Source organism: Caenorhabditis elegans, chromosome V, assembly GCF_000002985.6.
Source record: "Caenorhabditis elegans chromosome V".
Classification (NCBI taxonomy): domain Eukaryota; kingdom Metazoa; phylum Nematoda; class Chromadorea; order Rhabditida; family Rhabditidae; genus Caenorhabditis; species Caenorhabditis elegans.
In genome coordinates this window covers 7,269,374-7,295,996 of record NC_003283.11, presented here as the reverse complement: position 1 = coordinate 7,295,996, position 26,623 = coordinate 7,269,374, and the positions used below count along the sequence as shown (strand labels likewise).

General features: G+C 34.2%; 7 protein-coding genes and 2 pseudogenes across 9 annotated transcripts; 3 read left to right on the top strand and 6 right to left on the bottom strand.

The window, feature by feature from the left end:
* Positions 1-626: 626 nt before the first annotated feature.
* gtnt-21 (Glycosyltransferase family 92 protein) lies at positions 627-3,334 on the top strand. The gene is made up of 10 exons (NM_001392545.1): positions 627-694; positions 1,193-1,364; positions 1,408-1,548; positions 1,685-1,790; positions 1,843-1,955; positions 2,002-2,080; positions 2,123-2,254; positions 2,301-2,516; positions 2,560-2,694; positions 2,833-3,334. Exons 2-10 carry the CDS (start codon positions 1,198-1,200, stop codon positions 3,241-3,243), a joined length of 1,500 nt encoding a protein of 499 aa, NP_001379664.1. The 5' UTR covers positions 627-694; positions 1,193-1,197; the 3' UTR covers positions 3,244-3,334.
* A 439-nt stretch (positions 3,335-3,773) lies between these two features.
* On the bottom strand, positions 3,774-6,998 carry gtnt-4 (Glycosyltransferase family 92 protein). The gene is made up of 10 exons (NM_072453.5): positions 6,860-6,998; positions 6,340-6,668; positions 6,151-6,291; positions 5,871-5,976; positions 5,705-5,817; positions 5,581-5,659; positions 5,404-5,535; positions 5,147-5,359; positions 4,961-5,095; positions 3,774-4,579 (listed from the first exon to the last, which is right to left on the bottom strand). Exons 2-10 carry the CDS (start codon positions 6,501-6,503, stop codon positions 4,166-4,168), a joined length of 1,497 nt encoding a protein of 498 aa, NP_504854.4. The 5' UTR covers positions 6,504-6,668; positions 6,860-6,998; the 3' UTR covers positions 3,774-4,165.
* Positions 6,999-8,196: 1,198 nt separating this feature from the next.
* Positions 8,197-9,812, bottom strand: C13A2.2 (annotated as a pseudogene). The gene is made up of 6 exons: positions 9,697-9,812; positions 9,537-9,652; positions 9,396-9,487; positions 8,636-9,346; positions 8,396-8,591; positions 8,197-8,350 (listed from the first exon to the last, which is right to left on the bottom strand). Coding segments are annotated over exons 1-6 (1,385 nt in total).
* Positions 9,813-11,224: 1,412 nt separating this feature from the next.
* On the bottom strand, positions 11,225-13,660 carry C13A2.3 (Methyltransferase type 11 domain-containing protein). The gene is made up of 8 exons (NM_072451.5): positions 13,496-13,660; positions 13,282-13,435; positions 12,940-13,155; positions 12,644-12,764; positions 12,497-12,598; positions 12,345-12,453; positions 11,615-11,751; positions 11,225-11,550 (listed from the first exon to the last, which is right to left on the bottom strand). The coding sequence occupies exons 1-8, from the start codon at positions 13,579-13,581 to the stop codon at positions 11,330-11,332; spliced, it is 1,146 nt and encodes a 381-aa protein (NP_504852.3). The 5' UTR covers positions 13,582-13,660; the 3' UTR covers positions 11,225-11,329.
* Positions 13,661-14,405: 745 nt separating this feature from the next.
* C13A2.11 lies at positions 14,406-15,049 on the top strand (annotated as a pseudogene). Its single transcript has 2 exons — positions 14,406-14,551; positions 14,597-15,049. Coding segments are annotated over exons 1-2 (599 nt in total).
* A 415-nt stretch (positions 15,050-15,464) lies between these two features.
* Positions 15,465-16,607, bottom strand: C13A2.4 (Methyltransferase FkbM domain-containing protein). The gene is made up of 5 exons (NM_072449.6): positions 16,378-16,607; positions 16,212-16,331; positions 16,099-16,170; positions 15,905-16,046; positions 15,465-15,862 (listed from the first exon to the last, which is right to left on the bottom strand). The coding sequence occupies exons 1-5, from the start codon at positions 16,597-16,599 to the stop codon at positions 15,480-15,482; spliced, it is 939 nt and encodes a 312-aa protein (NP_504850.2). The 5' UTR covers positions 16,600-16,607; the 3' UTR covers positions 15,465-15,479.
* Positions 16,608-17,541: 934 nt separating this feature from the next.
* Positions 17,542-20,206, bottom strand: gtnt-5 (Glycosyltransferase family 92 protein). The gene is made up of 8 exons (NM_072448.5): positions 19,847-20,206; positions 19,350-19,478; positions 19,202-19,304; positions 19,042-19,157; positions 18,790-19,000; positions 18,592-18,745; positions 18,051-18,195; positions 17,542-18,006 (listed from the first exon to the last, which is right to left on the bottom strand). Exons 1-8 carry the CDS (start codon positions 20,143-20,145, stop codon positions 17,553-17,555), a joined length of 1,611 nt encoding a protein of 536 aa, NP_504849.2. The 5' UTR covers positions 20,146-20,206; the 3' UTR covers positions 17,542-17,552.
* A 698-nt stretch (positions 20,207-20,904) lies between these two features.
* C13A2.10 (Methyltransferase FkbM domain-containing protein) lies at positions 20,905-22,138 on the top strand (the record flags this gene model as incomplete). The annotated part of the gene is made up of 6 exons (NM_072447.6): positions 20,905-20,970; positions 21,014-21,246; positions 21,291-21,410; positions 21,453-21,524; positions 21,570-21,711; positions 21,756-22,138. Exons 1-6 carry the CDS (start codon positions 20,934-20,936, stop codon positions 22,136-22,138), a joined length of 987 nt encoding a protein of 328 aa, NP_504848.2. The 5' UTR covers positions 20,905-20,933.
* A 1,071-nt stretch (positions 22,139-23,209) lies between these two features.
* Positions 23,210-26,298, bottom strand: gtnt-6 (Glycosyltransferase family 92 protein). The gene is made up of 7 exons (NM_072446.4): positions 25,943-26,298; positions 25,193-25,321; positions 25,042-25,144; positions 24,836-24,951; positions 24,408-24,772; positions 24,181-24,322; positions 23,210-23,674 (listed from the first exon to the last, which is right to left on the bottom strand). Exons 1-7 carry the CDS (start codon positions 26,251-26,253, stop codon positions 23,227-23,229), a joined length of 1,614 nt encoding a protein of 537 aa, NP_504847.1. The 5' UTR covers positions 26,254-26,298; the 3' UTR covers positions 23,210-23,226.
* Between the last annotated feature and the right edge of the window lie 325 nt (positions 26,299-26,623).

Below are 26,623 nucleotides of genomic sequence, written 5' to 3'. Positions count from 1 at the left end.
TTTTCCTTGCTTAAAATCCGTGTTCTTCTCAAACAAATGAAGTAATAGTCTAGATTTAAAACGCACCTTGCATATTCATCACATAGCTTTCTCATTACATTACATAGTTTTCTAGAAAGAAGATTTTAGCAGGACCTGATATGATTGAATATTCGATGATATTCGTCTCACGGTTCAGAACATGTCAACATAATCGAATAAAAACATCAATTTCGTAGTACTGGTTTACGTGTTTATGTTGCGTACCAGAGCCGGTAGTCATTCGTGAAGTTTGTAATTATGTGTGCATATTTTCTTTAAGTCTTGCTTTAGACAAAGAATAAGAATTCGATTCAATTCAAACTGTAGCAAAACTGGAAAAGCTGAAAAAGGTAGAGTAGAATGAAATTTCTGTTTGATTTTATAAATTTAAAACGAGCTCAAATGACCAAATTTCATGGACAAATTTTCTCAATTTAAAAAAAGGTATCAAAAATTGACATATTTCGAAATTAAATACATTTATTACGCGAGAATTTTTTTTCCGGATATGTTTGACAGGCCACATAAAACCCTCTAAATGCATTGAGATTTTATCTTGGAAACAAAACGCTTTTTATCTAACCATACATTCTCAATCTTTTCGTTTGGTTGCATGGATTTAGTAAATTCATACTACCGAAGAATACATTTTCACACAAAATAGCGAAGTAAGGTTCGTACAGGTAAAAAACTTTTCAGTTAGGGCTCCCAAAGGCGCCTTCGCCGGCCTCAGCGGTCGCCGCGCCGGCCTCACGGCGTCACTCTCGCCTTTCACTGAATAGCACGTCAATTTTTATTTTTATTTCTTATATTTTGTCTAAATTTTCAACGAATTATTGAAAATGAAAATTTTAAATTCACGTCAAAATTAGTGAACGCGGCAAACGGCGACGGCGGGCCGGCGTGAGGCCGGCGTGAGGCCCGCATTTCGCGCCTCACTCAGCTGGGAACCCTATTATTATTGACCACGTAATCACGGAGGTTTTTATTTTATTTGGCAGTTGTATTTTTTATATTCTGTACTTCTGGGCTTTGACGTAACGTTATAACGTCTACAATAAGTATTCAGTTTTGGCATTTAAAATTTTTGGTGTTGTATCTGATAAGTTTGGTGTTTGTCCGAACTCTGGTCCGCTGTTTTGGGTGAAACGTCACACACTTTTGCAATCAGGTAACATGCGCCACCTCCGAAGAACATTTGTCTTGACTGCCTGCTTACTGATATATGTAATGGTTTACAAATTCAAACAACCGTCGAAACCTTCTGTGGATATAGAAAATCTTCCAGTTAGACCTCTTAAAGCATTCATTTCTTCTTCCTATTATTATCCAACTTCAAAAAGGTAATAATATTGTTTTTTTTTGGTTGTAATGCTTTGTTTTTAGTTTAGGTGATAACGCTGTGGCTCTACTAATGAGTATCAACTTACTCCCAACTTCGGACTATAACCCACCCGACTTCAAAGAAATTGTAATTTATGCAGAAAATTCAACGTCAAGTATAATTGTGAGAACTCCACATCATAAGTAAGTTTTAAGTATCTTGTTAAGTAGTATATTCTGTTGTTTTTACTTTTTTTTAATGTGCGAAGTATGTGTTAAAATGTTCAATTGCCCGCAAATAATCATCAAAATTAGAGAATAACATTTTAAAAAAATTTAGAGTTACATACAATGATCAGTGCCAAATAATTACAATATTCGCGACAGCCCAGTTGATTCCAAATGTTGGAAAAATTGAAATGGTTTCAGATGATGGAAGGACGGAGGTAATATTTTTATTTTTAAATTGTACAATCAAATGAATCTAAAAAATTTTAGATTCCATTCACAAAGCCATCTTATATAAACCGAGATGTAGTGGTTTGTATTGCTCCGTTGTTTGTCAGTGAGCAATGGCAAAACTTTTTATTCGCTGTTCACATTTACAAAAAGTATGTTGATCAAAAATTTTGGGCGATGTATTATTTCAACGTTTAGATATGGTGCTTTTGTCAATTTATATCTTATTAGTGCCGTGAACACATTTTACAATCTTATGAAAGAGTATGAAGGAGATGTGGGTTTTTCGGGGTCATTTGTGATTTTAAAATTGATTTAGGGATATCTCTCAGTACAACCGTGGGCCTCAGTGAAGTTCCATGGAATTTCCAAAAAAATTGCGGATACTCATAATCAAATTGAATTGAGAAGTCAAGTAGCTGCTCAATCAGATTGCCTGTTACAATATAAGGTATTAGAAATTCAAAAGCTTGTTGTATGTACTGTGTTCATTTTAGGAAGCCGCCCGCTTCATTACTTTTTTGGATTTAGATGATATACTGATTCCACGATTAGCTCCAACATATGCGGAAGAATTCCAGAAATTATTCGATAAAAATGAGCAAATATCATACCTTTTTTATCAGAAGGAAAACTATAATGCAGTCGTTACAAGATATGGTGTCAGGTTTTCGCTTAAAAACATGTTTGGCAGTATGACTTACAAGCATTTTGTAGGGAAAAGCTTCTATATTATTTGATAGAACTACATTTCAGAGGGAAACCGGTAAAAGTGTGGTTGATCCATTGCGTGTCAATTTCACATCTCTGCATTTTCCACCACAAACTCCCAAAACAGAGAAATACATTGTGTCTGAGAATGTGATCACTCATCTTAAAACAATCGACTGGGTAAGAAAAAAATATTCGTTCAGGTTAATTTTTCACTAAATCATAAGATGAGCAAAAACAATAACCTTCACATCCGACATTCTTAGTGTCACGGCTAACCTTCTCACAATTTCACAAAAAAAAAAATGGCATTTGCAGGTTGACAAAACTGAGGATCCCGACGAGAAAGAACTCATTGAGCCCTTTTATTATGACAATTCTTCAGCAATTATCCCTAAAAAAGACATTATGGATCTTGAAGATGATCTTCGCAAAATGATGACAAGGCTGCAAAAAACTAGAATGTTCTCAAAACTTCCCCGAATTCGCTACTACTCGGATCTTGTGCTCAAATGTTATAACGAAAAATATTACGATTTGTACTATAGCAATCGTAAATCAGAGATTACGTGCCCTGGTCCACAGTTTTGCGATTTCACACAACAAGTAAACATCAAATGTGTGCGAGTCAATGCCACATACAGTTCGATGAAAAAATTGATGCCTGTCACGTATTATTATGCAACAGATCCTTATTTTTCTGATGAAATGGGATGCTATGCACATTGACTAGATTTTTTCTAATTGCACTTGGTAAAAATTGGATATGAATTTTAATTTATAGCTTCCCGGTCTCCTAAAATAAAATCGTGAAAATTTATTTGTTTGATCTTTTTCTTACACCTTCTACCTTATAGTTAGAAAAAAAAAGAAAACAAATATTCATGATAAAAACAGAAAAGTTCAAAAATATATGTGGTTGACAGCAACAGTACTGCATTTTATTGACAAGAAACTATTTCATAACATTTTCAAGAAAAACTGATATGGTATTTCATTTTAGCTCCAAATATCTCAAAAATTGGGATCATAGACGCAAAGAAAATCTGTTCCCCCGCAACGGAAACACGTCGAAACTCACATATTTGTATTTAAACGCGTTTTTTCAGGGTTTTCAAACAGTTATAAAACCCCAAGTTTATTATCATATACGTTTCCGTGAGCTGTCACGTGGCTTCGCGGTGTTTTCGGTGCGGGGAACATATTTTCTCAGCGTTTTTTTCTATTTCCTGATTGTTCGCGTCTCATGTATCGGTATAATTTAGTTTATAATAATTTATTGCGTTTGAACCTTGAAAATCGTGGAGAAAATTAAAGAATATTGAAAATAATGAATTAGTAAGACACGTAAGACACTTAAGACATAGAAAAAAATTCATATACATAGAAATGAAATAAGATTGAGAAAAAAATCGGTAATACTCTATTTTTCTGATAAATGCTAATTTACGTTAAAACACGATACAATTTTTATCTACTGAGCCCAACGATATTGTTTCAATGATATTACAAAAATCGTATCTCATGATTGAAAATTAATTTTAAAAAAATAAATATTTAAGACATATTTTCCGTTTCTTTATTCCTAGCAGACCGGGTATAATGAATAAATAAGAATCAGTCAATTGTGACGTAATGTTGTGAAAAATTGTCAATGTGCATGACATCCGATATCTTCAGAAAAATGAGGATCTGTTGCATAATAATACGTGATAGGCAGCAATTTTCTCATCGAACTGTATGTGACATTGGCTTGCATGCAGTTGATCTTTGGGTGTTGTTTGAATTTACAATATAATGGACCAGGACACGTGATTCCTGATCTTCTATTGAAATAATACAAATCATAGTACTTCATGGTGTAGCATTTATACGCTAGAACCGAATAATAGCGAATTCTAGGGAGCTTTGATAAAGTTTTCTTGAGCTGCAGCTGCTTCCTCATTTTACGAAAATCTTTCTCGAGATCCAAAATGTCTTTTTTGGAAATAATTGTTTCCGATGTACCGTTATAATAAAGAGGCTCAACTACTTGTTTCTCGTTAGGATCCTCAATTATGTCAACCTGCAAATAAGACATTTCGATGTGAATATAATGCTTCCCGATTCGGCATATACTGAAAATGTCATAGTTCGACGATCACTTTTTTGGCAATTTTGCCTGTTGCTGTTAAATAACACAAAATATTTTTTGGTCTGGAAAACGCATTCAGACAACCTAAAAGAAAAAAGATTTCACCGGAAATCAAAAAGTTACTGTATTTTTCGCAAAACCTTCCAAAATAGAGATGCAGCAGAAGTATATATTTCTTAAGCAACTTAGTTGCAGAAAATTTTCGAGTTTGCCAATTTTTGCATCAAGTTGGTCAGTTGATCAAGCACCCCTGTGTGTCTTACACAAAGCGAATGCACTTAAAAATATTGTGCTGTGATGTGTTTTACTTACCCAGTCAACTGTTTTAATGTGAGTGATCACATTTTCCGACACAATATACTTTTCTATTTCAGGCACGTGCGATGGGAAATGTAAAGATGTGTAGTTGACACGCAGCGGATCGACTACACTTTTTCCAGCCTCCCTCTGAAAATTTAGATTTACATTACATAAGGTAACATTCTGCAACTGCCTTACAAAATTCTTGTAAGTCAAACTGCCAAACATGTTTTTAAGCGAAAACCTGCCACCATATCTTGTGACGACAGCATTATAATTTTCTCTCTGGTAGTAAATGTAAGATAATTGGTCACTATTGAATAATTGCTGGAATTCTTTCACGTATGTTGGAGCTAACCGTGGAATTATGACATCCTCTAACTCAAAAAACATTATGAATTTGGCAGCTTCCTGAAACACTGAAAATAGTTCGACAAACGTTGAAACTTTAGTACCTTATATTGTAACAGGCAATCTGACTGAGCGGCTGCTTGACTTCTCAACTCTATTTGACTATTAGTATCCGCAATAGCTTTAGGAATCCCAGAAAATTTTACATACACCCATGGTTTGATTGAAAGGTAACCCTAAGACAATTTTGCAATCAAAACAAACAATTTGAAAATACCTACTGCTTCTTCATACTCCTTCATGAGATTATAAAATGTGTTGACGGCACTAATAAGGTAAAGATTCACAAAAGCCCCATATCTAGAACTTTTAATATTACACCCCTTCACTTTTAGGCAACCTTACTTTTTGTAAATGTGAACTGCGAATAAAAAGTTTTGCCATTGCTCAGAGACAAATAACGGAGCGACGCAGACTACTACATCTCGGTTTACATAGGATGGCTTGGTGAATGGAATCTAAAAAATTTTAAGTTTTAATCTTTACTCATAGATAAATACAAAAATTATACTTCTGTCATTCCATCATCTGATACCATTTTGATTTTTTCAACATTAGGAATCAACTGGGCTGTCGCAAATATTGTCATTATTAAACAGTGGTCATTATAGTTAACTCTGTAATTGAAAACTTATATTTAGTGAACCAAAGTACTATATTATGGAAATCGAAACCTATTGATAAATTTCTTAGGTCTGGCTGGATTTTGCAAATGTCTGAAGAGGAAAACTATACTTCTTCAATTATCTTAAAATCACTTTCTTTCTGGTCAGTAATTTTCAATCACTCACTTATGATGTGGAGTTCTAACAACGATACTCGAAGTTGAGTTTTCTGCCGAAATTATAATTTCTTTGAAGTCGGGAGTAGAAAAATGTGGAGTCGGCGGTAAATTGATGCTCATCAATAAAGCCAAAGCGTTGTCGCCTAAACTGAAACAGAAACAACAAAACCTTCAACGATAAATAATTTAAGCATACCTTTTCGATGTCGGATAGTAATAAGCAGAGTAAATAAATGCTTTAAGGGGTTTGACAGGAAGTTCTATTTTCACGGATGGAGGTGGCGGCGACTTTTTGAATAAAGAATACAACACAAATATCAGTAAAAAAATTGCGACATGTATCAGTCGACGATGATGCATAACACTCGTTTTTTGGTAATATCGATAAACAACTTCCATGTTGGCACACAGATTGAAATTAGTTAGATAATAAACTCTTTGATTCCGAGATCAAAACTTATTGTGAAAATATTGAGTAGGCGTTCTACCAATACAAGTAGTCACGTGGCTTCACTTATGAGAAACCTGGTAATTTCAATTATAGAAACGTGATGTTGTATTTTCCTTGTGTATTTTTCGAAAAAATTAAATGCAAAATTAAACTTTTTACTGAAAACATAAGTTTATCAAGTTTTACAAGCATATGAAAAATTATTGTTTTCAGTGAAAACTCAAAATGGTTTTTACCTGATTCAGAATGTAACTTCAAAACCTACCGTTCCTGTGTAGAACCTGACTCAGTTTATATTATCAGATAGAGAATCTTATGTGACTTTACCAATACCATTAATTCTTTAGCGTAGAACTTCCACAGACACCAAAAATACGAAACAGCGATGTTGTCTCGATAAACGAATCTCATGAAATAAAATCGAAGATGTGAATCAAAGCCGATAAAATATTCGTTGAGGAAGTAGTTTAATAAATTTAGGACAATGCTGCTGGGAACAAGAAAAAACAAAGCTTTTGTTCACCGCAGTCAAATTGCTCTAGAAACAATACATCAAAAGTACTGGTTTACAATGCAAAAGATTACTACAAAATCAGCGGAAATGGAAGAAAGCGCGCTCAAGTGCTTGCTTACTTAGACAGTTACACCTGTTAGTTGTCACGTTTTTTTAAGTCGTGGTCCAAGGGCAGGGGAGACGTTTCTTTCCCACTAGCAAACATGCGCAAACTATATAAATATAGAAAATTTTTATAATATTAATTAATTTTTAATTAATTTTTAATATTTGATTGACAAATTTAGTATCATTTTTACTTATAACTTAGAACTATTAAGCAAGTGTGATAATTGAACACGCAAACAGAGACAACAAGGTGGAATGTAAAATTTATTAAATCTGAATCTGCAGGAATCTCAAATAACAATAAAAAGTCAAATAAAAATTCGCAAATAACACAGGATGGACAATAATTATGGAAACACATTTCCGGGAGCGTCGTGGTGGCGGTTGAAATAATAAGGACTTATATCTTTCAAACTTGCATTTTTTCAACATTTCAACAAGTTAAAATTTGATATTAGCATTCTTAGCAACCCTCCGGAGTCTGAACAAAGAATCGGCGATGGCGCCAACGTAGGCACCGAAAACTGTAAATGAGCTGTGTGAAGAATTTTGTAGAACTTTTCGATAGCATGTTTCAAAAGAACCTTCTGTGAAAATACAATAAAACAAGTTTAATCGTGTTTCTAGGAACAGATTTGAACTATTAAGTGATAAAGCGCATTACTTTTTAAACCTTCTCTATCGAAAACTATAGTTTTGTGAGAAGTAGTAGAATCCTGAAATTTAGATGAATTGAAGATAAATGTTCAACCATTTTTGTATGTCTATTTGCTATCAGCAACGTTTGTGGATTTGTCATGAATCGAACAAGTCGTAAAATCAGTGAAAAGAGGGGGAAAATCCAAAATTTTAATAATTGTAGAGAATTGCCTTGCCTCTTCAGAATTTTTGACTAGCACCTGTGTTAATGTGTGATTTTAAGTATAAAAACGGATTTATCACAAAAGAACGGTTACCATAATTGAAAAAATTAGTTAAGCCTATTTTCGTTGATAAACATATTTCACTTTTTCTTTAGCATTCCTAATCAGTTTTTCTTCGAATTTCTTATTGAAACGTGTTTCCTGCAGTGTTCCATTGTAATGTATGAGCCAATCCCCGTTAAGACCGTTCACATCCATTGTACGGTAGTGTCTGAAACATAACTTTGAGATTATATTCCCTTTTAATCCATGCTACCTAAAATGAGCAATCCTTTTTGGAACTGACACAACATGGACACTTGTTTCTTGCCAAAAAGACCAATGATAGAATAGGACAAACACTAACTCAGACCGTATGATTCCCTTGAAATTGTACCAGCCAATTTCGGTGGTCTTGTTGAACTTCAAAAACATCATCTGAGATTCTAATTCGGATTCACGTAGTTAGGATTCTGTAACTACGTGAAGCTTTCTTGTAGCCATTTGCTGGAGTTACCGTATAATGGTCCGACACATACTGACAGTTCATGGATCGGTTCTCAACAACACTATTTGAAGGATATTCAGTGTTGGCTATAATTGTATCCAAAATCGCGTTTTCAGTGATTTTAGAAATGTTTTGACTGGAATTCTAAACAAACCTAAACTTCGGGCATCGGGAAAAATGTGTCAGGAGAAACCCTAGAAGTCAAAAAATTTGACTTGAAACAGTCTAAATCATATAAAATACATACTACTTTGTTATTTTATCAATTTTTTCACTTTAAAATATAATTCACCCAAAATTGACAAGTTTGTTGAAGTTTCCACAAAATATTGCTGTTCTAGTAGAGAAGAGCGCTTCCATACTAATAGAGGAAAAATGATAAACAAGTTTGTACAATATTATGTTAGATAAATTTATCCTGCTAAAGTTCTCACATTCTTACTCATGTAACATGTTTGCAACAACACTAGAAACACGATATTCAACAAAATATGGCCTAGTGTGTGCATATGTTTTTAATGAAAGTTACCATCGTAAATTCGATAAATCAATGGAATCGGTTCATGGGGTTTGTCGCCTTCCATGAAACTTATACTCATGTAAACAGCGCCAAATTTTCTCGGGCAGTTAATTACAGCCATCGGAGCCACAATTGTGTTGAATGCAGAATTAGAAATTTCTTGCCGATTACAATCATAGTAACGACAATTTACACTCTTTCTGAAAATCATATAATCTGATGAAATTCAGAGTTACAGTTGAATGATACCTGTCGATATTCTCGGAAGTTGTGACTATCGAAATTTGATCCTTGTATACAAAAGCGGATAGTAGCCTTGCTTCACCGTGTTGCAAATAGTTCTTGAAACATTTCAAAAAGTCAATTCAGTCAGTATCTCCGACTTATTACCCGCATATGCTCCTACCCCCATAGACGCCCATTTTTTGAAATCCGCGGCATGAGGAACCGATTTTGTAGTAATTCTATTCCAATCGGGAACGTCACATGTAGGGCTCTCAATCGGACTAAAATTTTGTTTGGTACATCATTATCAACTGCATACACTTACAGGCCCAAGTTGTCAAAATAATTATGCAAAAGAGTAATAATTCTGCTGAACGGATTAAATCGATCCTTTGCAGACAAATAGATTAGGCAAAAAATTATGAATATTTTTTTCTGCATTTGGTAAAAATCAATAATTTGTTCAGAATACAATTAAAAGTAAAACTCTTTAAGAATATTTGGACCATCAAAAAGATTTTATCTTGACTAGAACACGACATTTGGGTCTGTACCGGAGATAAACGTTACCAATATCCAATTCAAGAACCAGTTTCTCATAGATCAGACAAATATCTGCGGAGTATTTTTGAACACAAACACTGTTATCCTTGCTGCAATTTTGTACAGATAATGTGTTACATGCATCAAAAGAAAAATTTAAAAATTTGTGTTTCTGAAATGGCGCAATCATTTTGGGAAACAGTTTCAATATTTTGTGTGACGTAAACATGTGATTTGTTGTTAACAAAAAATTGCCACATGTTGCAAATATTCAACAAAAAAACCATTTAGGTATACTTTATTGTGATCCTTTGCCGGCAGCATTTGGCGCCAACTTCTTGCATCAATTTGGATGAAAAATAGATGGCGTGTCCAGGTTTATCCCAAGTTTGATTCAACACTGTCATATGGTTACCCTGACCTTAATACGTCACAAATTATATAAAAAATTGGCATCATACTTGGTTGAACTTGACTTAACCAAGTCTTGCCACTGCCTTGACCAATATTTTTTCCAAATTTATCAAATTTCTGAATCAAGTAAAAATTTTTGGACCGAACTAGGGCAAGCAGGGGACTAGTAATTTTTTGAATTTCATTATTAATTAAATAGTAATATGTATGTATGTATATTGACTAAATAAATATTTTTTTTGCACTTGTGAGACCTTTTCTAATTCCGCTACACAACTAAAAACTATACTATTCAAAAACCTAGAAATCGTTTCTCGAGTAACTTTCGAGTCAACTTGAAACATGATACTTAATATCTCCACGAGAAACGTTTTGATGAGATACACGGCCGAAAATTAAATAGATCTCCCAAGAACATTGCCGATTACTTTATAGGTTATAGGATTGAACTGTGTACATAGAACCAAAACCATAACTTCCATCGATACCTATTGCATAGATGGTATTATCGAGAAAAAAACGTACATTTGTTCACTTTTAACAATTTTTCACACCTTCTCTTCTTATTTTCCCGTTGAAAACTCTGTGATTTTTTTTTTTGAATTCAGGGAATGAATAAATATATATATATATGGACTCTGCAAATCGTTGTACCCGGCGTGCGGAAGGGGAATGGCGGGAAAAATGTATGACCCTACAGGCCTAAATTCTTCGCAATTGGTGCTTCGCGTCCTCTTTGCGCGTCAAACTAATTTTTCGGGTCTTTGAGATTATGGTCCTTAAACTTCGGGTTAGCTTGCAGTATGGAAATTTGATTGCGAAACGTTTTTATAGCCTGATAAGTATTGGGGGAATTGAAGAAAGAAATGTTTGACAAATGTGATTAAGTTATCTTTACAGAATCCATCAAGCAAGAAAAAAAGAGACATTTATTATATTTGTAAACTGAATCAATGAATTACTATTGTTACCATTAATATGTTAAGTCTTAATAGAAAAGCTTAAAGCTTTTTCAAAACAAAGGTATAACGTATTGGGTTGAATAAATTGGTACTCTGTCTTTTCTGAGATCTCAATTGCACACGCTTTGGAGATCTTCCGGTGAAAGTTGCAACCCATTCAAAACCGCTGAACATCATCGCAAGACGAAGCGAGCCATATATTCTTTGAGATTGAAATTGAAGAGCGTCGGTACCATATGGGAGACCCAGGTACAAGAGACCTGGAAACAGTTACCTTACTCATTTCAACAATTGAACGTTGTTTTTTCTATTTGGGTTAAATACCTCCTTGCTTCAAAACACATTTTATTTTCATAATTTCGCGTAAATCTCCAATGGGATCCATTGGTTCACGATATCGACCCAGGCCAGATCTCTCAATAAATCCAAATGTGGCGACGAAATCAAATGTTTCAGCGTACCTAAATATATTTTAAAAATAGGGCATCAATAATTATTGCAAAATACGTATGCGTAGCGTATCTCTGCGGTACTCAAAGCTACCAATACGTGATCAGCAACCAACTATGTGAAAATTTTTGATTGTCATTTTGTTGTAATAGTAATCGATATGCCTCTAAGATATCGAGAAATTGAAGAAGTAAAAATTTTTAAACAAAAAAGTTCGAATAATTTTCTTTGAGTCTGAGCTTTTTGCCGGTTATTGGTAGCGATGTACTGTCAATATGACAGTTTATTTAATCATGCGTGCTGACACAATTTTTCTTCATAGATTCCAAAATAGCCCTTCCAGAAACTAAAATAGCACTTTTGCATGCAATTTTTACAATTAAAAAGAGTTTTTATGCCAATGAGTGATTCTTGGCGTCCAACTTTTTAAAAAATTATTTTTTAACTAACTGTCTAATACTCAATAAATTGTTGACATTTCGATTCTTACTTAATTTTTTTAGGTGAAAAAATTGAGGAAACAACAGTACCGAGAAAATACTGCAAACGCATTCTAATAAATTTTAGCATCGTTACCCTAACACTGAATAATTAAGCTACTTACAGTCCCCATTTGTTTGCAAATTCCATAGGATGCATTGAGGATAGCCGATCTCTGTATTCCTCTTCGATTTCCAGTTCGTTACTCTCTAGTGTCAAAATATGTTGGGCACCTAAACAATTCGTTAATTTTTATTCAAGCTGTTATGTCCTCACCATGTTGCAAAGTCATAACTTCCAACCACGGTGTTACACTTCCAATAATTAATCCACTCATTCTTAGCACGGGATACATATGCATCGCTGAGAACATTGACTCTGAAGAAACAAAAACTACACTTTATAAGGAACGCATTTAGGCACGTATTCCTCCCAATTTCGCGACTTCGTCAAGTTCTTCCTTTGTCAACTCCATCATTTCGGATATTTTATCCCAATTTTTTGGTCGATTCGCTTTTTCACCTTCTTTGGGCATGAAGATTGTCTGATAATTTGTCTGATAATTTCTGATAATTTGTCTGATAATTTCTTATAATTTGATGAATTTTATCTTTCTGTTTATTATTTTGAAGCAGTAAGTGTTTTAAATGAAAGTGCACTGCATTTTTTTGTATTCATTGACATGATACAGTTCTCGTCCTCCAGCCAAAAAAAAATACCTCGTTAAATGCAGCAAACCCGTTCATCAGAAAATCATCATTATGAAATTTCGGACTATCATCTGAAACGTCTTCGGAATTTGGAAGAGCTTTCTCTGCCACTTCAAGATACTCGGAGAAAACTGTAGCACAAGTTGGCTCTTTAAAAGTTGTCATTCGAAGCGTTGGTATGGGAAGCGTCGGAAGCATAACTTCAAATCCAAGTGATTTGAAAACCTAGAAATCTGGGGTTGCTCGTGATATTAGAGATATTTCATTTGAACGCGCCCTTTCATTTAAAAATTTTCAAAGTTCAAACATACCGTTTTATTATTATTTTTTTTCGGTTTTTCCAATGTTTACCTTTTCATTTAATACTTCAAGATTCACAAGTCCTTTATGAGTCTTCACTTCATAAGTACTCAAATCATAGGTTATTTCAGTTGTAGTCTCCGTCTCCACAGTTGTTTCTTCTGGTGTTCCCAGTAAAATAGACTTTTGGGTTGTTTTCGTAATGCTGAATACAAATTTTAAATCCTTGCTTTTTGAAGGCAGTTATAGCACCTTGAAAACTCACATAATAAATATCAAAGCGATAGCTACGGAGAATGTAATGAAGTTTAATGCTTTATTTGAAAATAGTCCGACAGTCCTAAGTTGCATTTTTTTGTGATTATAGAATTTGAATACGTAAATGGCGGCAGAGATTGGTCAAAAAGCAAGCTGTAGTAACCGGAACGACATATCTCGCGTTTGATCTATGTGGTGAGAATCTAACATCTTCAAATAAAACAGCAAAATAGAAAATCTATTTCTTCAATCTGCCTTTTTAGTTTTCGATTGAAAACTGCACATAATTTCCGAGGGATTTAAACTTGAAATAATCAATTATTTGTCTTACTAGTTCAGCTCAAATCATAATTAATCTCGCGGTTAAGAGACTCACGACCGCACGCCGATTGCCCGCTTGCTCCACGGAAAGCACAACTGAAACTAAAAACACCTTTACATGGCTTCACAAATACCCTCTATGGCAATGTTCGAATCGTGATTAAATTCGCTGCCATTTTAAAAATTCAAACATCAATTAACAGGTCGTTGTTAGAATGCATTATTTTGTAAAAAGAGTGAAGGATGCTCAAAAAATTTACTTTTTGAATTTTAGAACGGATTTGAATTCCAAATCTCTCTTTGAGTGTTGAAAAATAACTACACGAATGTTTTTACTTGATTCCACTATGAAATTTCTAAAAACTTCAATTGGACTTTTACGTTAACTTGAAACGACAAAATTATAGTACGAAAGGTGGAGAACCGAAATTTGAGACTTTGCTTTTTAGACCCAAAATGGTTTAAAACTACCAAATTTTGTAACGAGACGTTCTGAAAATTTTTCAAAAAAGTTATGCCCGCTCAAAGTTTTGGAAAAATTTGCCTATTTTGACACAATTTAGTGTTCCCATTTTTTTGTTGAAAATTGATTTTCAGCTGGAAGTTTTTCAAAATTCAATTTTTATGAGATCGAGAAAAGTCTCAAATCATCACTCACAAAAGCTCCAAAGCCTGTCATCAAACCGGAACTTTATAACAGTATGGGAATTTATGGAAGTAAACGAGACTGGAAACTGATAAAGTGAGTGAAGAAGCAGTTTGATCAGGTTACATGTAAGTAATTTAGGCAGACAAATCGATTAACTAGTAGCCCTTTGATAAAAATTCCTTCAATAATCCATGTGCAGCGGCCGATTGGAAAAGATGGTCCTTCGGATATTCAGCAACTTTGGAAATTCGAATTTGGTCCATTTAACGAGACAATTCAAGACAATGATGTGGAAGCATTAGAAAACGATATTTGGAGAATTCGAAACATTTCTGCATTTGCTCAACTTGACAGTCGCCTTCCAAACACCGATTACTTTTTCTCAATTATTTTTAAATGCTACCTGTCAGAATTTTACAATCAGCCGTTATCCAAGTGCCCGAACGCGGAGAGCTGTGAAATTCCACAAAATGAAAACTACAAATGCATACACACAGACGCAAAATATGTTTCCAGTCCCAGTCTTGAGCCATATACCTATCACTTCTACACTGATGAATTTCGGTCAAAATACTATGGATGTTATCATTAAATAAAATTTTTTTTTTGTAACCGTATTCGAGTTGTTTGTAATGACGATCAAGTTCAAATCTATGAAAATTAGTATCATCATTGTTCATACATAGAGAAGTACATGTCTGTTTACAGTGATTTGATAGGGATTGTCTAACTCGAACATCTGAGAAACTTGGAAATGGAAAAATCGCGTATAATTGCAGAAAAGCAGTGTAAGGCGAGCATGATGCGTCACCATGAAATCCTAGTTTACTTTCTATTAACTGTGGTAGACTCAGAAAATGGGAGATCCCAAGAATTTTCTGTGGTACTACTAGAAACATTTTCGTGATGCCCAACTATCAACCACTTAAACCACTAGTCCGACTTATCGTTTCAGTGCTATTTGAAATCAAACCTTACTAAGTGAATCACAGCTCAAAGCCTCATATCCTGTCAAAAAATTTTATTTTATATATAAATTAGTACACTCGTTGTCAGCAATATTTACAATAAAAGCTCTCACGAAGCCAATAGTTTTATACTTTGCGAACGATGGTTTAAGGATGATATATTTCTTGTCGTCCAACACCTTGTACACGAAGTCACGGAATTGTCGCATTTCGACTTCTGATTCTCCAAAAACATCTTTATGGAATTCAACGTTTATCTGACATATCTTAACGTCGACCTGATCCAACTTTCCATTCTGATGTATTTGCTCAAGAATTCCGTATTCATTTTGTTCGATGTCCATCCAAAGAATGTCAATCCTATTTTTATTAAGTACATTCTTGAAAAAATAGTCAGCCTGAATGTGTTTCGTTGCGTCAAGTGTGAAGCCTCTTACTGAAAGTTAATATCAGGAAAAAGTCCAAAAACAGAGCTGACCTGTATAAACTTTGGATTTTTGCATTCCGGTTTCCCCACTCACTGCATAGTGGTAGTAACTTCCGCCCAACTTATTCTCGTATAAGTCTTTGTTCACAACAACACCTGGATCCGCGCCGTGAAATTGAACTTTGGGGTACATCTGAAAATGGTGATATTTCAATTAGCAATTTTTCGTGTTTCGAAATTATCACCGCTTTCAAATGAAGTTCTGCTTGTATATCATGTCCTATTCCAAGTGTCACCATGGTAAGTTGTTCATCATTCTGAAATAGTCTGAAAGCTTTGAGTTCTCATAACTTCTTACATTCTTTGGAAACGCCACATATTTGATCTCATCTTTATTTGGAGCAGCCCGAATATCAAGAGAATCGTATTCTTTTAAATTGTTGCAATCTTTAGTTGCATTGGCAAATTCGAACCAAAACTGTAAAAAATCGTAAAATAAATGCGAGCTAGAACAACATTCTTGCCGTGTGAAGGTTATCTTTAATTGGTTCAAGTTTTGGACGAAAACAATCTTGAAAAGCTTGGAATATCTGAGAATCGCTATTTTGTTGGTCTCGCCAACCAAGTTTTGTAGATGCTGGCAGTTTATATTTTGAACTTTGAGCAGACCATTTGTAAAGATATATTATTGCGAATGCAGAAAATAGATATAAACCATTAAGCAACATGCGACGTGATACTCGCATTCACCTTTCTGGAAGACAATTGTTTTAAAGTTTCAGGATAAAATTTAAAAAATACTAGACAAGTTTAGAGTGCCGTAAAGAATATAATAACTCGGTCCAAGCTTGTTCACTACAAAGTAGTTGTAAATTCGCCTTTCTTTTTCTCGAAACGCGCTATTTTCAACTGATTTAATCTTACTGTTCCGGAATGAGAAATGGTTTGGTTTTCTGTTAAGCTACTTTGCTGTCTACGATACGCGTATCTTTTTTAATCTAAAATGAGTGTTGTGAATTATTTCACTACAAAATAGTTAGTTAGTATTATGTGGAGAACATACAACTTTTATGCAAAGTGATATATTTTGAGATTCTGTTAGTGACAAAGCTATCGTAAAAAATAACAGTGAAATAAGGGAAAAAGGGATTCGGGCTTGGCGTATTTTTTTGCACCCATTGCGTTGCCGGTCAAAATTCATAAAAATAAAATTAGGTGAACTGGAAATGATAAACTAAACTTTATTACAATAGTATGTATAGTATATTGAATGACACTTCTAATTTCTGCTCTATGTACACATTACGCATTACATTTAAAAATGAGATAAAAAAGTAAAGTACGTTTTAACAGAAGGTGCAGGTTGAGACGTGAGGCCAGCTGATGTGGCCGAAATACCAGCAAAAGCGTGTGTGCGGTTTACATGGAATTCCTATTTTTTAGCATCCGCCGTGGACAAAGTCTGTTGGAAAGTGGTAGGAATAGGGACTTTAAAAACGGTGCGTCCGGTTTACCAGCCCAAGACAATGCAATTGGTAACAAATCACAGCAGATGTTCGAGTTAGACAATCCCTATCAAATCACTGTAAACAGACATGTACTTCTCTATGTATGAACAATGATGATACTAATTTTCATCGATTTGAACTTGATCGTCATTACAAACAACTCGAATACGGTTACAAAAAAAAAATTTTATTTAATGATAACATCCATAGTATTTTGACCAAAATTCATCAGTGTAGAAGTGATAGGTATATGGCTCAAGACTGGGACTGGAAACATATTTTGCGTCTGTGTGTATGCATTTGTAGTTTTCATTTTGTGGAATTTCACAGCTCTCCGCGTTCGGGCACTTGGATAACGGCCGATTGTAAAATTCTGACAGGTAACATTTAAAAATTATGGAAAAAAAGTAATCGGTATTTGGAAGGCGACTGCCAAGTTGAGCAAATGCAGAAATGTTTCGAATTCTCCAAATATCGTTTTCTAATGCTTCCACATCATTGTCTTGAATTGTCTCGTTAAATGGACCAAATTCGAATTTCCAAAGTTGATGAACATCCGAAGGACCATCTTTTCCAATCGGCCGCTGCACATGGATTATTGATGGAACTGTTATCAACGGGCCACCTGTTAAAGTGAATGCCTGTCTAAATTAATAAAATCAATTACATTATAATATTTCTTAGCTTACTTATTGGGGTTTCTGTCACGTTTACTTCCATGAATTCCCATACTGTTATAAAGTTCAGGTTTGATAACAGGCTTTGGAGCTTTCGTGAGGGAAGATTCCAGACTTTGTACAATTTCATGAAAGTTGAATTTTGAGAAACTGCCACCTGTTGAGACATTGATCGAATAAAATTTGTAAAATAGAGTGTGAAGTTTAGTGAATCTGTTCCAATAACAAAGTCGACATAAATACATTTTTGGTTACAAAAGTGCAGAGCAATTTTGAAAAATATTTTGTCTTACTCCAAAATTGTGACTATCTACTAACTCCAAACCAATATTACTTCGAAAGACGAAAAAATTTATTAAATCTAAACCGAGAATACAAACTACAAATTAGACAGACGTGCACTATTTTTTTTGTAAAATGAAGATGAATATAATAATTATTACTATGTATGTATTGTATTGATTATTTTTGTAAAGAAATGCATAATTAAGCTATTGCAACTTTACTTTCTAGTGGTTTAAAGATGTGACGTTTTAACTATAATAGACAGTACCTTTTGTAAACCTGTGCTCCCTTCTTCCATAAAAAATCGATCGAGCACCGGGATTTTTATTGAATTCATGAGTGAACTCTTGAAAATAGGTCGGATAGTTCAATGGGACCAGAATATCGTCCATATCAAAAAATGAAATAAATTGTGCCGCTTCCTGAATTAAATAGGTTAATTTCAACATATCAGAAAATTCAAAACCTTATACTGTAACAAACAGTCTGCATGTGCTCCTGCTTGATTTCTTAATTCTGTGTTTAAATTCGGCTCAAAGAATGGTGTTTCAGGGTTATTGAATTTCATTTTTAACCATTTCTCAATAGTTATGTATCCAATACGTTCATACTCTTGCATAAGTTCAAAATATGAATCGACAATTGATGTTAAGTAGATAATCATATGAGCACCAAATCTACAGTTTTTAACGATGATTGTGAAACTGAAACCACTAACCGATGAGCGACGTGTACGTGAAAAACAAATATTTCCCATTGCTCTGCGACAAACTGCGGAGAAATACAGAAAATAACAGGTTTAGGAGCAGTGTAACGAGCTATTTTGAATGGGATCTACAAATTCTTAAGTCTGTCTGATCAAAAATCATATCCACCACCTCAAATCTAGTTCCACCTGATTCAACTTCCAGCCTATTCAAGTTATCAACCATGGTGGCCATAGCTACTGCGGAGCCGTAACGACATACTTCAATAGTTTCACTGAATTAATACATTTCAATGCCAAAAAAGGCGAAGAAGACTTACGACTCCAAGACGGCCACAGATTTTTGTGTGTAGCTATTGTTTGAACCAACAAAATAATGACTTGTAGTATTCATATGACTATTTTTTGAATCGATAACCATGTTTACGGCTATTGCGTTTCGACCAAGTCTGATTGAGAAATAATATTTTTGTTGGAATTTGACCAGCTTTCTTGTATTTTGTTCATCGGAGCAACTTAGCTTGACACCTTGCCACGCATAAGAACTCGGAAAAAAACAGAAGTAGGTAATAGTTTTGATATATTTTGTCAAATAAGTTTTGGCAGGCTAACGAACACTCTGAGTCTTTCCTGTGTGTACATATTGGCACATTTATTACTAATCGGCGCAGAATGAGCTTAATATGCAATTCAAAAGTCATGTCGGCTGTATATAAGAACTAAATGTGCTTTGTACCGACAAAGGCAGTAGAAACTTACAGCATTGTATGCACAATTGTTTGTATGGTTAAATCATTTTGTTGGTCAGAAAGCTTACGATTTAGAAATAGGATAGTAGTATGCAGAAACAATGAATATATGAGAAACAGCTAGATTTTCAGTGAGTGCATGTGACTGATTATGAATATCGGGTAATTTTTTAATGAGTTTGTTAATCTCTCGTGTGTTCCACATCGAAATAATTAAAATAAATAGTAAGGTCATCAGCAGAAATAAAAAATAAATAGTCCATCCGCGGTGGAAATCCTTTCTGCAGTGCCATTTCAAGGGTGCAAACTGTCGATAACATTCGAACAAGCAGAATTTCCTCATCATTATGATTACAAGTCTCCTCATTACGCGGAAATTAATATATCGGAAAAGTTGCTTACATTAGTTGAGTGTCGTGGGCTATTATCTAATAGAAAATCTATCACGTTCGATAGAGGAGAAGAAATAAGACAGTAAGAAAATTAGAAATGTCGGAATTGTGACGGGATTCGATCGTATAGGCAGAGTGATATTTTGAAAAGCAGAAAGCAACTTGTGGAAAGGGAAATAGGAAGTAACTTGCCATTTTCCAAAAGTACGCGTTCCTGCTGTGGGACCCCCTCAGATTCAAAAATTTGAAAATAAATAAAAAGTTCATGGAAGCATGGAACAATCGGTTTTCTAACATGCTGATTCTGAATATAATTATAGTTTTTTACGGATGGTTCTCAGTTTTTCAGTATTGGTTATATCGAGGACGAGGAATGATTATACGCACTGTTTTAGTATTTATCATACTCTCTGTGACTGAGCACAGGAAAAAAATATAAACACGTTGCACAATTTTTTCGGATTGTGCGCGAAATGCAGAATTTATGAAGCCTATAGAGTATTTTCTTCAAAATGTTTCATAAATTATCAAATTGTTCTATAAATTATCGACATATCGAATTATCGAATTATCGAGTGTAACGCGAAAAAATCCAACGGAAAATTGCACCGCTTCATTCGGAAACATACGCTTATCGATGACATCGAAGTAGCTATACAGAAATGCAAAACCATTTCTCCATCCGGAATTGTAGGATTAAATCTTCGGAAAATGCGCACATTGTATAAATGAATCGTTAAATAGGGTGTTAATTGCTGTCTAAATGATACGACTTCCTTATAATGGACCAACGACAAAAGGTTTTAGATTAATTTTAAAAAAATCTAATTTAAATAATTCCAGAAAAATCTATCAAAGCAATATCTCTACGCAAGTTGTTTTTCACGCTACTTTTATTTTGTTCAATCACAATCATATACATGTACATTCGACCCGCATATAGCGCTGTTTACAAACCGCCAACACCTACAGAAAATAAAAAATCACACGAGAAAGAGGAGAATTCTGATATTTTTCAAGCTTTTCACGATTGCTTCCTTCCGAAACTTGAAACAATCACGGAAAGCTATCGCAAAGTGAATTTTTTTTTTGTTGTATTTTCTAATTGCTAACTTTTTAGTTTTGGTATGAATTTGCAAACGTAACAAAGGATTGTGACAACTTGAAAGAGTACAATTCTCTTGATATCCAAGCCGCAAAAAATAAGGACGAAGTCAAGTATGTGGTGTTTCCAAAAAATGTAAGAATATTGAACAATTTTAAACGTTAACCAGGCTTCCAGAATAATGAACCGCTGACAATGGTTACTCTTGGAATTGGACGTGATATCCGAGCAGAGCTCAGACTGAAAGCGGTGACACTTTAAAAACTATAAAATTGTTACTGAACTTTTTTTCAGATGTACCCTAACATAGCTTTTTACGGAGCGGACCCGGGTGTTGCTGTGAACAAAGATCTATACGAAAGCACGTTGGGTGGGAAATTCTACAATTATGCAGTTAGTGGACAAAACGGTATACATATATCCAAAATCTTCCTTGGTGAGCCCTGAACTTTTTTAGTTTTCTCGAACATTGGTTTTCAGAACGAAACTTTAAAGTAGATGCAACTGAACACATTCGAGCCGATTATTTCTTTAGAAAAATACTTAATAAAAACAGAATTGACATTCTTTGGATAGACATCGAACAAAATGAATACGGTATTCTTGAGCAAATCCATCAGAATGGAAAGTTGGATCAGGTCGGCGTCAAGATATGTCAGATGAACGTTGAATTCCATAAAGATGTTTTTGGAAATTCTGATGCAGAAATGCAAAAGTTCTATGATTTCGTGTTCAAGGTGTTGGAAGACAAGAAGTATATTCTTCTTAAACCAAAGCATGCAACGTATATGGATATAATATATATAAGAGCTTTTATTGTTAATGTTGCTGATAGCGAATGTACTGATTTGTATATAAAATGAAATTTATTTTTAAAGTTCATGACGTTTTCAAAATATTGATTTTTCGTTGTTGTCCTTTCGCATGACTTTTAGAGTGATTTGCTGGGTTTTAGTTTATACAAATTGAAATATATTATGACTGGGATTTTCAACACGTGCTTTTTTATATCATGAATGCAAGTGGGAATATGAATATTTCTAATTGTTCACATTTTTCACCTTCAACATTATTCAGAATTCTGGCATTTTCAGTCAATGCGAAATTCTTTTAGCCATTCTAGAGAATAATTCGTGTGAGGCTTTTATCTATTTTTTGTTTCCACGTGGCTTCTGAGCATAATTCTTATGAGCCGATCGAGCTTTTGTTACAAAATTTTGCATGCATGTTTCATGCAATTTTCATCAAATTTTGTTAACAGGAGCTTTACCAACTATATGCCCGACTTATTGCTGTAAATTCTGAAACTTCATTCGATATAAACTCCAATAACAGATGTTTGAAGCAAGAATAGAGCAGAAAAAATGAAAATTTAGCAAAAATAAATAAAACATTGATTCAGTGACTTGATAAAACGTTAGCCGGTGTGAGAATGCACTGATTTGTATGTACCGTATTTCCTCTATTAGTCTTGCATGTAAGACTAATTTTCGATTGGCCTCTAGGGGTGCAAGACTAAATAATATGGTAAAATAAGCATTATTTTTCGATTTCTTTTTTTTTCATTAGTGAAGCGATGTATTACTTTTTGTTTTAGTGGAAGTCTATTTGCACAGTGAATTTCTTTGGATTTCTCGTTTTTGTGAAAGATCAAATGGAAACGACAATATGTCATTTAGAACGCACTACGCACTACGTGATCTGGTAAAAAATCACAAGTTAATAAAAACTACTCAGGTTCCAACAAATCAAAATAAGTTCTGCTTACAAAATCGAATACAGGCATTTTTTTTTGCGTTCTCACGTTGGTCATCACGAAAAAGTTCGTAATACATGTCGATGACCAGGTGTGCATCGTGCGTCTATCATGTGAATGAACAAGTTTCCTTATGAACACATCAAAATTCAACTATAGTGTAAAAACGATATTTACAAACAATTGTTAAGAAATTTATTGATAACATCCGATTTCCCAATTCCAAAATGAGTTGTTGGAAAAATGATATGTGAACGGTATCATGTGTGGACCAGAACTGTACTCAGCATCCGAATGTACACATTTATGCTCTTTCCTTTGTGGTAATTTACACGTGTCAGCATTTGGGCACCCAACTGCTCCCTTTTGATGATCGAATACAGGCCCATAAAAAGACTTATAATAGCACTCAAATACAATAGGGAGATAGAAATCGGTCATCGGCAATTTGGAGGCAATTTTCATAACTTTCGAGCTTTTTCTTATTTTGGCTAAGTCTCTGTCTATTGCTTCAATATCCGATGATCGTATAGTCTCATTCAAAGCACCAAAATCAATTTGCCAAACATCCGTCATTTCATTGTCCGAGTTTTCATCAAGTGGTCGTTGAACATGAACCAAGTTCGGCGATTCAATTTCACGCCTAAAGCTTTGGAATATTATAATAGAGTTCAATAAGACTTGGTCGATCTGCTATTAAAGGTATCACAATGCAAGGTCCACTCGGGTTACCGTATTTCCTCTATTAGTAAGGCATGCAAAACTAATTTTCGAACAGGGTTTTCTCATGTTTACCATTAAGTTATGGCATAATATCATCAATTCCAGTGACAACTTATGAACCAAAATGGACGAGTTTTACGACTGATACGCAAAAATTGTCCGAGTTGTACTCATATTTTGCCAATTTTGATTTGTTAAAGCAAGTCTGTAAGAAGTTTCCTGATTTGTAGAACGATTTTATAATGCAAATTTTGAATTCCTAAAAATAGGGAACAAATGAAGGGGTGCAAAACTATTAGAGGTGCAAAACTAATAGAGGAAATACGGTAACTAGCATCTATTCAGTAAATAAAACAACCTTGGCGTCTACGTTTTTCTAGAATATGGGGCTACCAATTATTCGTTTGGTGGAGGACAGAACCGTACCGATTTTCGTCGTGATAACTATAATGGATCCATGTCGAATTGTATCGTTCCGGCTTTACAACTACTTTTCCACGTTTCACGGTGGTAGATGAGCTCAGATTTGAAACAATGTCTTTGAAGCTGAACCCAGCAAAGGATTTGGCTGAAAGAATAGTTGTGTTTGTCGTTATTTTATGATAGTTGAAGTTTTTAATACACATTACACAAGCTCGGATATTTTTGCCAACCTTTGATAAATTCGTGTTCTCTTCTCCTGTAAAAAATTGAATTGCTATTTGGATCAATTTGCCATTCTGCTCTGAACTCTTGCAAATAAGTTGGAAAGGATTTTGGGAACAGAATGTCATCCATGTCAAAAAACGCAATGAATTCTGCGGCTTCCTTGTATTGCAGCAAACAATCAATTTGTGCTCCTGCTTGATTTCTCCATTCTACATTACTATTTGGCTCGTAAAATGGAGTCTTTGCTTCAGCAAATTTCATTCGCAGCCAGTAATCGAGAGTTAAGTACTTGCGTTTTTCGTATTCACGCATAAGTTCGAAAAATGATTCAATGATAGATGTTAAATAAATGTGAAGATGTCCACCAAATCTGAATTCAATGTTTTTTTGGGAATATCACATTTAAATAAACGATATTTGATGTTGAGCTTACTGATGTGTGACATGGACTTGCATCAAAAATATCTGCCATTGCTCAGCAACAAATTGCGGAGAAATGCATACAATTACAGGTTTAGGGGCAGTGTAACGAGCCATTTTGAATGGGATCTGAGAAAAATAAATGGTGCCATATGAATGAAAGATATCTTACGAAGTCGAACTTTAATATTAACACTATTTTTTTGAAAAGATGTTCACCTCAACCGTTGCACCGCTAATTTCCATTTCAAATTTAGACAAGTTTTCCACTGCGTTGGTTCTTGCCATAACTGCGGTATAGCGGCAGCTTGGAACTCCTTCACTGAAAATCAAGCTTTGCACAAGAAATTTGAAACTTTAAGAAACGTACACTTGAGATTCAGCACGCAGAAAAATACGATGCGTTTCATTTGACCCGATAACAGAATATACAACATTGTCAACAGGAAAGTTTTTTGAATCAACTACCATATTAAGGGCGACCGCATTTTTTCCCAGCCTGAAAATTCCTTGAATTATGAACTTACAATTAATAGGTTCCTGTATTATTTTATAGAGTATTCGTGTGTTGTAAAAAACAAACGAATGTTAATTAGACTTCATTTGTATAAATCAGGGATGTCGAAAATATTTTGAAAATGTACATCCTCTTTTAGTATTTTTCTAAATTTTTTATAAAATTTTCTACATTTCTACGCGTGTGTGATGTCTATTTAAAAGTCGTATCGCACTATGTTTGTGTATTTACATTTTTTGCGAAATTTCACAGTCTTTGTCTAAAATTCTGGACTTTTATAGCTAACTTATATAATTTTTGATCTTCAGCCGATCGATAATCCATAGTGTGACTGTGGCAAATGTGACTGTAAAAAAAACTTTTTTTTGTCTCATATTTATCGTCGCATTTTAAATCAATTCCCACGGAACGTCGAAAAATATGTAAGAAAATATATATATATATAATAAAAAGAATAGATTTCGTTGGACATGCATACACATGTATTTCAGAACTGAGAAATAGGAAAATTGTGTTTAAAAAGAAGGCATTTCGCATTTTTCGAAAGCACATAAATAACCCTATTACTTATAGTTTAGTGGACATTTCGGCAAAAAATCTTACGATTTTGAGTTTGGGTAATAATATGCGGATACAATATACACGTGAGACGCCGGTAGGGGGTGGCTTGATGGATCATATACGGGGGGTGAAGGTGAATTAGTGATATTCTCAAATATTTTGGTAATGGTAGCACTCGATCCCATTATTTCGTATTTGTACAGTATTCCACAAAATAATATAGAAATAATCAAGGTTAATATAGGAAATTTTCCATCACTGATTATTTTTTCGTTAGAATTTAAAATCGTATATGTCTTCAATGGTCCAAGCAGGATTGAAGAATACTGACTTATAAAATTATGTGAAGTCATTGAAAAAATTGTGAAGTTTGCTCAATGGGAAACATCGGATTACAAGCGAAAACTACTGACCCTATTTCAAATCGAAAGATTGATGCAGGTTGCAGATAGGAAAACATGAAAACAGTACTCGATAAACCGGAAGGAACGAAATGATGAATTCTAAAGATTATACATAATAAACATTAATTAGAAAATAATAAATGAAAGGGTATGGGCAAATATCAGAATGAATGAATTCTTGATACTTTTTAAAATGTTAAAGGTGGTGTAGGCAAATTTTTTATTTCATTGTTAGACTCAAAATTGTCTGAAAATACCAAATTTCATAATAAAACTTTTTGAAACCTTCTCGAAAAAAGTTATAGCGGCTCAAAAAAAG